Source organism: Thamnophis elegans, unplaced genomic scaffold, assembly GCF_009769535.1.
Source record: "Thamnophis elegans isolate rThaEle1 unplaced genomic scaffold, rThaEle1.pri scaffold_282_arrow_ctg1, whole genome shotgun sequence".
In the NCBI taxonomy this organism is placed as follows: Eukaryota; Metazoa; Chordata; class Lepidosauria; order Squamata; family Colubridae; genus Thamnophis; species Thamnophis elegans.
In genome coordinates this window covers 22,535-36,854 of record NW_022473752.1, presented here as the reverse complement: position 1 = coordinate 36,854, position 14,320 = coordinate 22,535, and the positions used below count along the sequence as shown (strand labels likewise).

At 58.8% G+C, this 14,320-nt stretch overlaps 2 protein-coding genes across 2 annotated transcripts; one reads left to right on the top strand and one right to left on the bottom strand.

Moving 5' to 3' along the window:
- Positions 1-1,207: 1,207 nt before the first annotated feature.
- On the bottom strand, positions 1,208-11,325 carry LOC116523428 (high affinity nerve growth factor receptor-like). The gene is made up of 13 exons (XM_032238542.1): positions 10,858-11,325; positions 7,620-7,694; positions 7,416-7,487; positions 6,452-6,520; positions 5,940-6,100; positions 5,612-5,760; positions 5,379-5,505; positions 4,564-4,896; positions 3,806-3,870; positions 3,586-3,688; positions 1,891-2,037; positions 1,557-1,687; positions 1,208-1,410 (listed from the first exon to the last, which is right to left on the bottom strand). Exons 1-13 carry the CDS (start codon positions 11,052-11,054, stop codon positions 1,234-1,236), a joined length of 1,806 nt encoding a protein of 601 aa, XP_032094433.1. The 5' UTR covers positions 11,055-11,325; the 3' UTR covers positions 1,208-1,233.
- LOC116523429 lies at positions 7,701-13,701 on the top strand. The gene is made up of 3 exons (XM_032238543.1): positions 7,701-9,062; positions 10,370-10,574; positions 12,848-13,701. Exons 1-3 carry the CDS (start codon positions 8,986-8,988, stop codon positions 13,196-13,198), a joined length of 633 nt encoding a protein of 210 aa, XP_032094434.1. The 5' UTR covers positions 7,701-8,985; the 3' UTR covers positions 13,199-13,701.
- The last annotated feature ends 619 nt before the right edge of the window (positions 13,702-14,320 follow it).

Genomic DNA, 14,320 nt, shown 5'->3' with positions numbered 1-14,320 from the left:
AGGTGAAGGAAGAGAGAGAGAGAGAGAGGAGGAAGAAAACGAGAAAGAGAGAGAGAGAAGAAAGGAAGAGGAAGAGAGAGAGAGAGGAGAAAGAGAGAGAGAGGAGGAAGAAAAAGAGAGAAGGAGGAAGAGAGAGAGAGGAAGAAGAAAAAGAGGAGAGAGAGAGGAGGAGGAAGGAGGAAGAGAGAAGGAAGGAGAGAGAGACACAGAGGGAAATAAAGGAGGGAGAGGGACAGAGAGGAGGAGGAGGAAGAGAGAAAGAGAGAGGAGGAAGAAAAAGAGAGAAGGAGAAAGAGGAAGAGAGAGGAGAAAGAGAGAGAGAGAGAGGGAAGGAGAGAGAGAGATAGAGAGAGAGAGAGAGAGAGAGACAGAGACAGAGAGAGAAACAGAGGAGGGAGAGGGAGAGAGAGAGAGAAGGAGGGAGAGAGAGAGAGGAGGTGGAAGAGAGAGAGAGAGAGGAGGAAGAAAACAAGAAAGAGAGAGAGAGAAGAAAGGAAGAGGAAGAGAGAGAGAGAGGAGAAAGAGAGAGAGAGAGAAGGAAGGAGGAAGAGAGAAGGAAGGAGAGAGAGAAACACACAGAGAGAAATAGAGGAGGGAGAGGGAGAGGGATGGAGGGAGAGAGAGAGGAGGTGGAAGAAAGAGAGAGAGGAGGAAGAAAAAGAGAGAAGGAGGAAGAGAGAAGGAGAAAGGGAGAGAGAAGGAAGAAAGAGGAAGAGAGAGGAGATAGAGAGAGAGAGAAGGAAGGAGGAAGAGAGAAGAAAGGAGAGAGAGAAAGAGAAGGAAGAAGAGAGAGAGACAGAGAGAGAAATAGAGGGGGGAGAGGGAGAGAGAGAGAGAAGGAGGGAGGGAGAGAGGAGGAGGAAGAGAGAAAGAGAGAGGAGGAAGAAAAAGAGAGAAGGAGGAAGAGAGAGAGAGGAGGAAGAAAAAGAGGAGAGAGAGAGAGGAGGAGGAAGGAGGAAGAGAGAAGGAGAAAGGGAGAGAGAAGGAAGGAAGAGGAAGAGAGAGAGAAGGAAGGAGGAAGAGAGAAGGGAGAGAGAGACACAGAGGGAAATAAAGGAGGGAGAGGGACAGAGAGGAGGAGGAGGAAGAGAGAAAGAGAGAGGAGGAAGAAAAAGAGAGAAGGAGAAAGAGGAAGAGAGAGGAGAAAGAGAGAGAGAGAGAGGGAAGGAGAGAGAAAGAGAGAGAGAGATACTCAGAGCACCACCGTCCCTCACCGGCTGCTGGGCGTCCCACTCACCGGAGGAAGCGGTTGAGGTCCCCGTGCTTCATGTACTCGAAGAGCATGATGAGGGGCTCCCCATCGGTGCAGACCCCGTAGAACTTGACGATGTGTTCGTGCTGCAGGACGGTCAGCAGCTCCGCCTCCCGCTGGAAGTCCAGCCGGGCGCTCTCGGTGGCCTCTTTCAGGGTCTCCGGAGGGAGGGAGGGAGAGGAGAGTCGGGGTCCCAAACCGAAACGACCAGGGGACCCACCTGGGGGTCCTTCCAGGCAGCCCCTCCCCCAGACCCAGAGGGGCGAGAGAGGAAGAGGCGGGGCGGGAGGGGAGGGGTCCTCACCTTGACGGCCACCAGCATCTTCTCCTGGGTGGGGCTGAGGTTGTGGCACTCGGCCAGGAAGACCTTCCCGAAAGCCCCCTCGCCCAGCTCCCACTTCAGCACGATCTCCCGGCGCTTCAGGTGCCGGACGGCTGGGGGGAGGAAGGGAGCCCAGCGTCCATGGGGAGGTCAGAGGGGGAGGGCAGGAGCCCTCTTGGGCCAGAGAACAGGGTGGCTGCCCTCCTCCCGGTGAGGGAGCCCAGCTGGGCAGCAGGAGGGGCCGGAGACGTGGGGCTCCCCTGCCCCCCCCCCCGGCAGTGCAGCCCGCCTCCCCCTGCCGGCCCGGAGGACGTACGGGTGTTGCAGAAGTACTGGGGGTTCTCCACGAAGCTGCTCTTCAGCCCCTCCAGCTTGGCCTCCACGGAGGAGCGGGGGCTGCCGCTCACGTCCATGAACTGCAGGGACATGGCGAGCTCATCCTCTTGGTCCAGCACCACCGACCCTGCGGAGAAGGCCAGCGGGTTGCCACAGCTGCCCAGCCGCCGGGCGCCAGGCCCAATGCTTTAGATGGGCCTGTGGGTCAGCTGCTCGGGCACCCAACGGCCACGGAGGCTCTCAAGGGGGAGGGCGGCCTTCTTCCCAAAGAGCCCGGCCGGGTCAAGGGAAAAGGCGGCCGCTGGGGTGGCCTTGTGGTGGGAAGTTCCGCCTGCCTGGGAGGGTTTCCATTTCCCTGGGGAAGAGCCGTCCCAGCAGAGGCTATAAACAGCCTTTAGCAGGGGGGGGGCAGGGGGGGGGGAGAGAATAAGCCCCACAATTTTCAAGGCGTTTCGAAGTCCGGGTGCAAATTTTGCAGAGGCCGCGTCTCCTGCGGGGATCTTTGACTTTCCTATCTGACAGTTTGGGATTTCCTGGTGGTCTCCCTCCCGCCCTCCCTCCCTGGCCCAGTTTCAGGCCCAGGCCAGGGGCTGCTGAGACCCCCTTTTCCAGAGGGTCCTCCACGGGGAGCCCCCCCCGACCCAGCCGGCGGCAGGAGGCAGTGCCAATCAGCTCTTGCCGGAGCGCATCTGTTGCCTGCGGTGGCGAGGAGGGGCTTTTTTGCCGCACCAATCTGGTGCCCCCCCCTCCTGAAAGGCAGGCAGTGCCAAGGGAGCCGTCAGCAAAGCATTTAAGCCTCAGTAATTACCGTGAGAGGGTCCGTGGCCCCCCCAGCCCCTCCCCATCCTTCTTCATCAACGTCAGGGAGGGCTGCTGGAGCCTGGCGGGGGGGGGGGGAGGGAACGGCTGCAGAGCCGCTCTGGGGAGGGGGGGGAGGGGGCGGTGGGCTTCCAGGAGGGTCTCAGGTTTCCCCTGGCAGGACCAGAAGGGACTCGGCCTTGCTGGGTCCTGGCGGGACTCTTGAGCCGACCTGGGCAGGGGGTCTCCATGGCCTCCCCTCCCCGGCAATATTTCTTCTGCAGGAGCAGCCAGAGGCCGCTGAAGTCTACCTGCCAATGGGGAGGGGGGAGGAACCGGCCCGCCTGGGGGGGCAGCTTCTTATGCCCCCATTCTGGCAGCCTCAGAAGCAGAGCCAGCCAGCTCTCTCGGCCAGCCTAGCAGGAGCAGCACTCCAAGAGGGGGAGGGTGGTGTGGGTGGTGTGTTTGGGGGGGGGGGGTCTGGATGACTCTAACAACAACAAGTGGCTGCTGCTTCCCTCTCCCCCCCCCCAAAGCCTTTTGCTGCCTTTCCAGCCCCCCAGGGGGTGATTCAAGGCGATCAAGCCCATTTACAGGCTGAATCAATTCCAGCAGTGAATTAGCAGCTGATGCCTGCCTGAAGGGGGGGAGGGGGAGGAAGGCTAATGAAGGTGGGGGGGGAGGCTCCTCCTCGCCCCGATGCCTCCCCTTCCCCAGCCCTGAGGTCGGGTCTCTGCCAGTCAGGGCACGGATGTCCATTGCTGCCCTTGGGAGCCACCGGAGGGACCCCAAAGGTGCCCAGCCCTGGAGAAGCCCAAGGAAGAGGAAGGGTGGGGGGTGGGGGGCTCGGGGAAGGCCGAAGCCCCCTCCCACTTACGCTGGAGGCTGAATTTGGAGCGCTGTCCACACTTGTTGAGGAAGAGCAGCATGATAGACAGGAAGAGGCAGGCGCACACGGCCAGGCCCACGGCCACCGAGATCTGCCGAGTGGGGGGGGAGAGAGAGAGAGAGAGTGGCACCCTCGGCTGCCCCTCCCCCTGAGAATGCCCCCCCTCCTCCCCTCGTCCCAAGAGGGAGGCTCCTTCCTGGCCCCTTACCCCAACCGGGTGCTCTTCCGGGGTCTCCACGGGGCCCTCCTCGGTGACGTTCGTGTCCTCTGGTCCTGGGCAGGAAGGAGAGAAGAGAGTGAGAGCCCCCTCCCCAAGTTGCCTCCCCCTCCCGCTGCCCTCATAACTGTCTCTTCCCCCCCATCTCTTCCCTTTTGGGGTGCAAAGGGTCTCTGTGGGTGCCTTCATCCCCAGAGAGAGAGAGGGGGGGTCTCTCTACTGGAAAGCACCCCGTTTTCTGCATGCCCTCCCCCCTCCCTCCCCCCTCCAGGGGCGAAAGGGGGGCCACACTTACTGCCAGGCGTGAGGGAGCCTTAGCAGCATCCAGGAAAGGGAAGGAGAAGAGGGGGGGGGAGTTGGTGAACCTTCAAGCTCAGGTGCCACCCCCCCCTCAAATGAACGGCCCTTGAACTGCCTTCTTCCCCTCTAATCCTCCTCCTCCTCCTCCTCTCTCTCTTTCTTGCACACAAACACCCCCACCCGCGTGCAGACAAACAGCCATGGCTGCCCTCTACTTTACAGGGCTCTCTCCCCCCCTGGGGGGGCCGCCCAGAGAAAGAGACTGCAGGGCCCCCGCCTGGCTTCTCTCTCCCTTGAGATCCAGTCCCCTGGCCCAGTTCAACTCGGTTATTTGCAATGAGGCCGAGGAAGACTATTTCCACTCAGTGGCCTCTTTAATGGCTGCAGAGCCCCCCGTGCCCCACCCAGAGGGCCGGCCCTGGCCATCCCCGGCCCACAGAGGCTGGTACCGGGGAAAGGTATGTCATCGGGGAAGTTTTCCGGGTTCTCCATGAAGCTCTGGAAGGTGGTGCGGGAGTCCGATCCCAGGGCGTTGGCCACCAGCAGGGTGTAGTTTCCGTTGGAGAAGTGGGAGGGCTTGTCGAGGACCAGGCAGCCGTGGACGATGGTCGTGGTGGGGACGTCCTCCGGGAAGAACTTGGTGTAAACGATCTCCGTCTCCAGGAGGTCCCGGTGGTCCAGCTGCCAGCGGATGCTGGGCGTGGGGTTGCCATCCACCGAGAAGGGGATGCACCAGCGGTAGTACATGATAGCCTTACTCAGCGCCCGGATCACGGCGGGGACTGCAGAGAGGAGGAAAAGGAAGTGGGGGGGTCTGTGAGGGGAACCCCAAATTGGAGGGCCTTTGAAACCCTTCCCTTGCAAGCCTTGAGGGCAGCGTTTGGGCCAGGCGCTCGCCCCCCCACCGCCAGATGAAGACCCCAAGAAGGGCTCAGAAACGGCTGTTCGGACGCAGGGCATGAAGCTCTGTGATGGGTTTGGATCAGCAACAAGCTGGGTGGCAGAATCCTGAACCCCCAGGCTGCCCTCTTCCCCACAGGGAGGAGGGAGCCCACTCTGTTTCTCTGCTGGTTTGCTCAGAGGCCCTCAGTCTGCCAGGCGTGGGGGCACCTGGGCACTGTTTCCCTCCTTTCAAGGAAAAATATCTCCCAGCCGCCAAACACAGGCAGGTAGCGAATCCCTCCTTCTAAGCCCCCTTTGCTGGATGCCAGCTGGAAAGGACGTCCCACCAGCCCCCCTGCCCCAGCCCCCTTTCCCCTCTCACAGGTCACGTTCAGCCTGGCCACGGCTTCCCCCATGCCCGCCTCGTTCTCGGCTTGGCAGGTGATGTTTTGCAGGTTGTAGCTGGCAGAGACGTTGGTGATCTGCAGCACAATCTCCGAATCTGACTTCTGGGAGAGGGAGAGACAGGCGTCACCCACCAGGCGCCCCCTCTGATTTAATTGCCCCCACCCCCGGATTTCTCATCCTTGAGGTCGGTCCCTCCCCACAACCTGCCTTGGTTTTGATGGGGGCTTCACCCCACACCTTGGGCAAGTCCCAGTCCGCCACCGGCTGCGGCTGTCCGGAGATGTGACACGTCAGGTTGACGCTCTCGCCTTCCCCCATCGGGGTGGGGTCGTAGTCGATCCTGACCTGGGGGAAATCTGCACAGGGGGGGGGGCAGAGTGGGGGCTTCAGGGAGCCACCAACCCCCCCACCCCACCCCAGCTGCAGAGGGACTCTCTTGCAGCAGCCAAAGGAGCAAGGGGATCTCTGGACAGGGCTGGGACCCACTGCATTTCGGCCAGGGGTGTGTCTCCCTCTGAGCGGGGCTCTGCCTTACCACAGCCGGAGAGGGTGAGGTTGAAGACGGGCACCAGACTCTTGTCCTCCTGCAGGCACTGGAAGGATTGATTGCCCGCCCAGTCCAGCTGCCTCTTCTGCTGCCAGGACTGCAGCCACAGGAGGCCACAAACACACCGGAGGGGGTTCCCCACAAGGACCCTGCCCAGGGAAAGCCAGAGGGGGGGGACACACAGTCAGCCTGATGAAGCTGCAACCCCCCCCAGCTTCCCCCCCACCAGAAGAGAGAGCACATTTCCTTATTTTAAGGTTTTTGGTCAATGCCTCTAGCTCTCCAGAATAGCATTAAGATGGATGAGCGATACTTGCCAAGCCTGACTAGAAAACCCAATTTATCCACCAGAGACCAAACTTTGTGTGTTGTAAGGTTTTCTCTCTCTCCTTCTCTCTCTCCTTCTCTCTCTCTTCGCTCTCTCTCTCTCCCTCCCCCCCTCTCTCTCCTTCTCTCTCTCCTCTCTCTCTCTCCTTCTCTCTCTGTATGCAGACACTCACAGCTCCTGAAGGCGGAGATGGTAGAAGATCTTCCAGGAGAGGAATTCCAGCTGGTTGAAGGCCAGGTTCCTACAGAGAGGCAGAAGGACGTGACTCCCTTGCCCCCCCCTCCCCACCTGTCCTCCCCCTCAGTCTCTTCTCTGCTGCTCTCCACAGCCTGCTTGCTTTCCCTACAGGCCGAGGTTCAGCAGGTGTAGCCTTTTCCAGCTCGGACTGGCCCAGAAGCACTTGATTTACTGCATGGCTAAGCTTGCAAGATTCAGAACGGTTTGGGTGAGCCATCAAACGGAGGCATCCCTGCCCTGTGGCCTGGGCACCCGCCTCTTGTACCCGAGCTGAGCTCCCTTATCTGGGGGGTTTCTGTTCACTTGCCACTGGCAGCCCCTCCACCCTTGCAGGGAGGTGACTGGACCGAGGGAGGCCAGGACCCGGCCGGACATCCCAGGAAGGGAAGCCCTGGTGTGAGCCCTTTGGAGCTGACCCATCCGGCCGTCTCTGGCCTTGGTGCTGCCCGTCCCCCCCCCCAGGGCTGGCCCCACACCAGCCTCTCCACACTTGGCTTTCCCGCCCAGCAAGAGGGCAGCCGGAGCTGTGCTAAGCAGAGACCCATCGATCTCTCTGGGCTGCAGAGGGACATTAACCCTAACAATGATTAATCGAGTTCCAGGCAAGCTGTTAATGAACAAAGGGGGAGGGGCAAGGGGGAGGAGAATCGACCTGTGGCGGTGGGGGGGGGCAGGGAGAGACCCCTGGGGCTTCTCGGATGGAGCTGAGCCCAGCTCTCCCTCTTCCCCAGGAAGATCGGTCATCGTTTAAGCCAGGGTTGAGACGGGTGGACTCCAACTCCCCAAATCCCCCAGCCTGGCTTTGAGCCTTGCTAAGGAACCTTCCTTTCTGCTCTCTGCAGAAAGCCCCCCCCCCTGCCCACACCCCCAGACAGAAGGGCCCCCTTCCCAAGACTCACACGTGGGTCAGGTTGGGGCTGGCCTTGAAAGCATCTGGAGCAATGAACTTCAAGTTGGTCTTTGCAATTGTCCTGCATGGAAGGCATGAAGGGGTCTTCAGAGGGAGGGAGGGAGGGGCCCCCTTCTCCACCCAGGAAGAGGCCCTCTGCCACCCCCATCCCCACTGTGTCCCTGCCCCCTTTGAGCTGCCCTCCAAAACTCACAGGTTCTTCAGCTCCCGGGGGTTTTTCAGGTCTTCCCCAGTCAGGTTGATCAGCCCGGCCTGGTTTTCCACAACTCTGAAAAAGAACAGCCCACACCCCCCCTTCAGAAACAGCAGCAGACCCCTTCTGGCTCTGCCGCAGGGGAGACCCTCAGCGGAGTGGCCCACTGTCCTGCTTAGCTCCAGTCCTCTCTCTCACCCATAGGTGGAATGTATTTATTTTTAGTTTTTTGGTGTGGCACATTTGTGTTGTATTTCAATAAAAAGGAACCCCAGGGCAAAAATACAGAATATAAAACCTGAAATCTTAACGGGAAGATCACAGACAGACATCTAGGTTGCAAATACAATTTTCTACTTCATTTTATCGCAGGTGGAATATCGGCAAAACTCCATGATGGCCTCTGGTTTTGTACCCTCCGTTTTCGACCCAGATGTGAACCCACAAGGCCTTTCTTAGGATTGCCGAGTGAAAGTGGCCTTGAGTGGGGCTTGTGATGCTCAGCCCTAGGGCTGGCTCCCTGTGACATCTCCCTCCCCACCTCGCCCGCCACAGCTTTTCCGGGAACTCCTCTCGTCCTTCCTGCCACCGGGCATAATTGATGGGTCCCTCTGATGTTGGGAAAAACAGCCTTGGCAGAATGGACCATCCCTTCTGGCCACTTAAGAGGCTCAGAAGATGGAGAAGAGCTATTACCAGAAACCTACAGGAGGAGAGGGGGAGCTTCAGGACCGGGCAGGATGGGGCCCCTTCATCCACAAAATACAGTTCACACACACAGACACAGACACACACACACACCCATTCCTACAAAAAGCTCCTTCCGCCTCTAGAAATCAACCAAGGTTAGCTTGCGTGGAAATAAACTCCCGATGTATGTAAGAAGTCTTCTTCGGCCTTATTGCAAATAAACCGAGTTAAACTGGGCCATGCGGGACTGAATCTCAGGCCAGACAAAGCAGCCCTTAAAAACTGCCGAGGTCCTTTTAGGTGACTGACCCCCGGAGATCTCATTGTCTTCCAAGAATTAATACAATTAATCTGTTGACAGCTTTGGCTGCCCGACCCCCCCCTCTCCCGGGCGCCATTAATTCGTTCTTCGAACCAAATGAACGGAAAAATGTAATGAATGCGGCTGACTGCCCTATTTTGAAATATTTACGGGCTGTCTAATGCATTTAGATCCCGCGATTCAAAGTATTGATTTTCCTTTCCTTTCCACCATGTCTCCCTTCAGGCCTCTTTGCCCGTGAAAGTGACGCTACAATTCAGGTTTCTGCAGCTTACAAACTATATCTGCTAAGGTGAGGAATTCCGTCCATGTGGAAGAGCCGAAAGGTTCTCTGCCCTCCCCAGCTGGCAAGTTATGAACAGCCAACGTGTCAAAAGGGATCCTAAGGAGGAGGGGCAAGGTCCGCAAAAGAATGAAGAACCACCGTCCAGGTGATCCAGGGAAGGGGATGCCAGCGAGCAGGAGGAGGGAAGGGTCTGTGCGTTGGGGGAGGACCAGAAGAGACACGGGGGGGTTAAAGTAGTGCCAAGTGGCGAACTCCGCTGCATTGCGGGCACGGGAGTGTGGGATGGCACCCGTGAATCGGGGCCTCTTGACTGCCAAAGCAATGCCAGCCTGCGCCAAACACCTCTCAAAAGCTGATGGGAAAAAGAAACTGGCATTTTTTGGGGCTGCAGGGCATATACAGAGGAGGCCTTAAAGTCAAAAGGGAAGGGGATGGGGGCTTCTGCCAGGCGGTAAGACTTCCATGTGCCTCCCCCTTACTCAGTGGCGGTCTCATCAGCGGGACCCAAGTGTCCTGTTCTTTGTGGGGAGAGCTCCCCAGTCAGGCAAGCATTTCGGTGGCACGTTTCCCAGGCTATGGGGCTGTTTCCATTTTTATGGCTAATTACCCTTGGGTCTGGCCTGAATCCCCACCTCTGTCTCTGGGGATCCTGCCACCCACCCAGCTTTCTTCCCTCCATGCCCAGCAGTGGCCCAATAGGGTTGGGTGGCACCTTCTCTTGTGGCACGGGCACAAAGAGCCCAGCTGGGCTGGGTTTTCTAGGAAGCTGCTAATGCAGCCTAAGGAACTGTCACGCCCCTGGGAGGGGGGGGAGAGGGAGCCAGACAGGCCGAGTGAGTCTCCCCTTTCCTGGAGATGAGGTGGCCTCCCTTGCAGGGAAGACGGCTGGTGGTCAGGGGACCAGGGCAAGGTGGAGGAGGGACTGCCTCCCTCCATGCTCCAGGCCCTGATGGGGAAATCAAGAAGGGCCCCCTGGGATAGGGTGGCATCAGTCCATGGTCTTCTCTCTGGCTCGGTCGGGGCGAGGAGGCCCACTGGGTCAACCCCTCTGTCCAGCCACTTTGCTGTCCCCAGCTAAGGTTCGCGCAAGGAGAAGTGGGCTGCGGCCCCTTCAAACCCCGAATCGTGGCCTCTCGCTGAGCCACAGAATCAAAGCGCAGCTTCTAAATGTCGTGATATGCTCCATTCTTGATTGATCGGGAATATTAAAGAGCAGTTTTCACTTTTAGGAGCACTTGGGAGTTGGGCATTTTTTTGGCAGCAGAAGGCGGATCCATGTGGCTATTTGCCATCTCAGCCCCTTCTTTCTTTCTCTTTCTCTTTCTCTGTTTTTCTCTCTCTCTCTCTCTTTTCCACTCTTTCTGCCTCTTTTTCTCTTTCTCTTTCTGCCTCCCTCCCTCTTTTCTCTCTTTCTTTCTCTTCCCCCTTCTTCCTTTCTCTCTCCCTCTCCAGGTTTCATGGCAAAACAAAAGCCGCTCCGACCGTTGCAACCCTTATCAAAGTTTGCTCAGCGCTCTTATCGCGGTTGGCACCAAGGGGAGCTCCGGAAACGCTGCCCACGCTCCGGATTGGGCTTCCCTGCGAGCCCCGTTTGGAAAGCCACCTGCCCTTGTCTGGGGCTCGACTGCGCCGGTGTTTTCAGGGAGATGACCTCGAGGTAATCCCCGCCACGCGGGGAGAAACAGCTGGGGAGGGGGAGAGGGAGGGTCCGCGCCTCTTTTGGAGGAGCGAGAGGGGCAGCAGAACCAGAGCGAGACCCGATTCTGGCGCTGAGGCTGCGCCGGCTGTCAAACTTCCCTTGCGCTGCGCTCTTCTTTTGGGAGACCCGCCACTCCCGCTGCCTCGCCGTAAGACGGGGACTGGGACGCCTCCTGTCCCCGGGCAAGGCGGTCCCCCCTCCCCGCCCTCCGCTCCACCTGCCGGTTCCCCCCGACACTCACATTTCGGTGAAGTTCTCCAAGCTGCGCAGCTGCGCCAGGGAGTGGATGTCGCGCGGCTCCTGGCAGAGCAGCGCGCTCAGGTAGCAGCGGCACTCTTCCAGGCAGGGCGAGGGGGCACCGGGCGACAGGCACAGCCAGCCCAGGCACAGCAGAAGTCCGGCCGAGGCGCGGAGCGGGCTTCTCCCCCCGGCCTTCATGTCGGAGCCGGAGAAGCGGCCGCTCTCATCTGCGCCTCCCTCGGAAAGTGCCTGGTCGCGTGGGACGCTCAGGGCATCTGCCTCTGCCCGGCTCCGCTTCCCGTCTGCGCTGCACGTGTGGACGCCGCAGCTGCTCCATTCCTGGAGGGGTTTTCAACCTTCGGGGGGCGGGGCTGACTCCAGGCTCCTCCTTCCCAAACGGCACCTCCCGCCCTGTGCCCGCGGCCCTCTCGGGGATGCGGACGGAGCAGGACGGCCGGCGCACCCTCTAAAATGCGAGGCTGCGTCCAGAAGCAAGATACCGCCCGTTTTCCCTCTGAGGTTGGCAGCCCACTCTGGGTGGCACCCTCTGCCCCCTGTCCTTGGCCCTCCGGACAGCCAGCTGATCAATGGACGCAACGCCTCTCAATAACTGGCCGATAAAACCGTTGCGCGCAGCAGAGGCACAGCCACATCGGGGAAAGGGGGTCACGGAGCGCCCCCTTCTTGCTCCCACTCCTAGAGGGACCCTCCACATTTCTGGGTGCCCTGGCCTGGTGGTCCTCCACCCACAGCCGTGGGGGGACTGCCATGCCACCGCCACGCCAAGGTTTTTGACTTGTCAAACCAGTGAGCGATGCTGTTCTCGGAGTAGAAAGCAAGACTTCCCTGTCTTGCGGTCAACCCGGGGGAAACAGTGCCCTGACCGCGTGCAGAGACCCCCGCAAAGGAACGCAGGTGCCCAGAGGGAGAATAAGTGGAGAGTTGTGAGTCTTGGAGGAGGAGGAGGAGAAGTGGGAAGAGGAGGAAGATGACGATGAGGAAGCCCAAACCAGCCTCCGCTATCTCTCCACGGTTTGAATTCCCTTTCGCCCCTTCCCCTCCCTGCCCCGATGCTCTGCACGGACCGAGCCCCCTTCCCGGGGAGTGGGGAACAGGGGGAGGTCCTGGTGCCAGCGGAGGCGGCTGCAAACGAGGCGTGAAGGTCTGGGTGTGTGTGTGTGTGTGTGTGTGTGGATAATGACGGCTGCCTCCTTGGCAGACGGCTTGAGAGCCTTTTGCGCTAAACGCTTCGCTTTCATGACCCACGCGCGGAAGTCCATCCGCAGCCCTTGGCGCGATGGGACCTCGGCTCCAGCAGGGGCTACTTGAGGGGGCTTTGCGGGGCAGGTGGCACGAAGGGGAACAAAATAAGTATAATCTCTATTGTCCTTAAATACAACGAAATGGATGGGGAGCGGTGGTTAGGAGGCGCCCCAAGTGGGCAGCCTTGGCAAGACCCCCCGGAGAAGTTTGAGAGCAGCGGTCCTCAACCTTGGCAACTTTAAAGATGCGTGGACTCCAACTCCCAGGGTTCCCAGTCAGCGTGGAATTCTGGGAGTTGACGCACATCTTAAAGGTTGAGAAATACTGATTGAAGAGGGACCCCCCCCCCCCTCAAAAGACCCTGGAGCAGTGTTTCCCAAGCTTGGCAACTTGAAGATGTCCAGACTTCAACTCCCAGAATTCCCCAGCCAGCATTCGCTGGCTGGGGAATTCTGGGAGTTGAAGTCCGGACATCTTCAAGTTGCCAAGCTTGGGAAACACTGTCCTAGACACTGAATTGTTTATACGTGAATGCTGGCTGGGGAATTCTGGGAGTTGAAGTCCGGACATCTTCAAGTTGCCAAGCTTGGGAAACACTGTCCTAGACACTGAATTGTTTATACGTGAATGCTGGCTGGGGAATTCTGGGAGTTGAAGTCCGGACATCTTCAAGTGGCCAAGGTTGAGAAACACTGCTATATACGCACTCCCCTTTTTTTGCCTTCCAGAGGCCTGGACTACAGAGCCCATCATCCTCATCCTTGGTTGGGAAACACTGCCCTGGAGGATGCGCAGACTTCTTGGAACTTCGTTTTCCTCGGATCACGATGCAGACTTGGAGAAGAGGGACACACGCACAGAGAGAGAGACCCTTGCCCAAAGTATTTGGAGTTGAAAGCGAGGGGTGCAAAAACCCGCTGGATTTATCCACTATTGGGAGCAAATCTCCCCAATTTTTTGAGGGGGGGCGGCGAGCAGGGAACCGAACCCCGTTTGCCAGCCGTGAAGACGAACCTCGGGACGAGCAGCCTTTGGCGTCCCGGTTCAATCTTGGTTCTCCTGCTGCTGATTTGTTTTGACCGAGATGTTTTGAGAGACGTCAAGTACATCCCCCCCCCCTCTTCTTCCTCCCCTCTCCACCTTTCCATTTGGGTGTAGAAAAACCCAGGGCGCCGCCGCCGCACTTGGAGGCCCGGATTGCTTCCACGGCCAAGGCTTCTGGGACTGCCAAGGCCACCCAAGGAAGCCCGGGGGAGGAGAGCGCCCGCGAGGCAGGAGCTGTCCAGCGGCACGAGGGCTGCGTGACTTCCCTTGCTTGGGAAGAACGCGCAAAAGAGGACGAGCGCGCCAGTTGCGCTGGGACCCCGCGGATCGGGTTGCAGGACCCGGGGACCGAATGCAGCCGCCACCAGCCCTGCGGCTTCGGAAGAGGGGAAAGAAAGGCGGAGAGCCTCCGGCGTCTTCGCTTTCTGGGAGACCGAAGAAAAAAGCCTTTTACTTTTGCATTTGATTTAAGTTCTCCGGGGCGAAGCGGCGTCCAAGTCGCATCTTGCAGCCACGAGCGGCGTTGCCTTCTCTTCGGGGGGGGGGGTCGAATGGCCTCTGCGGCTTCTGGACCGACCACGAGGAGACCCCCACCCCTACCCTCACCCCGTCCTCCTGGCTCCGAGCCTGCGGAACTCGCGGCCACGGCTGCTTCCCCCGCGACCGATTCCACCCGCGGGGAGGCTCCCCCGGGGCGTTTTCCTGATGGAGAGGCCGGGATTCGGCCGTCACTCCTTGGTGGCCGCGGCAGAAGCCGAAGAGGCGGCGGCGGACGTTTCGGAGTGCGGAAAGTGGCAGGGAGACCGGGAGATTCAAGGCCTTAAACTTCGGCTGCAGGCTTTATAATATATATCTCTATCTATCTATCTATCTATCTATCTATCTATCTATCTATCTATCTATCTATCTATCTATCTATCTATCATCTATCTATCTATCTATCTATCTATCTATCTATCTATCTATCATCTATCTATCTATCTATCTATCTATCTATCTACCTACCTACCTACCTACCTACCTACCTACCTACCTACCTACCTACCTACCTACCTACCTACCTACCTACCTACCTACCTATCTATCTATCTATCTATCTATCTATGGCATAATGGCTAAGACGTTTGCCTAAGATGCAATACAGCACAGGTTCGAAT

What these genes read in the sequence shown, in the direction of transcription:
- LOC116523429 (XM_032238543.1), top strand. Translation starts at nt 8,986, where the DNA reads ATGAACAGCCAACGTGTCAAAAGGGATCCTAAGGAGGAGGGGCAAGGT. An exon ending in AATGAAGAACCACCGTCCAG is followed by an intron (nt 9,063 to 10,369) that starts GTGATCCAGGGA and finishes CTCCCTCTCCAG; the next exon opens with GTTTCATGGCAAAACAAAAG. An exon ending in TTCAGGGAGATGACCTCGAG is followed by an intron (nt 10,575 to 12,847) that starts GTAATCCCCGCC and finishes TTTGCCTTCCAG; the next exon opens with AGGCCTGGACTACAGAGCCC.
- LOC116523428 (XM_032238542.1), bottom strand. Translation starts at nt 11,054, where the DNA reads ATGAAGGCCGGGGGGAGAAGCCCGCTCCGCGCCTCGGCCGGACTTCTG. An exon ending in CCCCGGGAGCTGAAGAACCT is followed by an intron (nt 7,488 to 7,619) that starts GTGAGTTTTGGA and finishes CCTTCCATGCAG; the next exon opens with GACAATTGCAAAGACCAACT. An exon ending in GGCCAGGCTGAACGTGACCT is followed by an intron (nt 4,897 to 5,378) that starts GTGAGAGGGGAA and finishes TCCTCTCTGCAG; the next exon opens with TCCCCGCCGTGATCCGGGCG.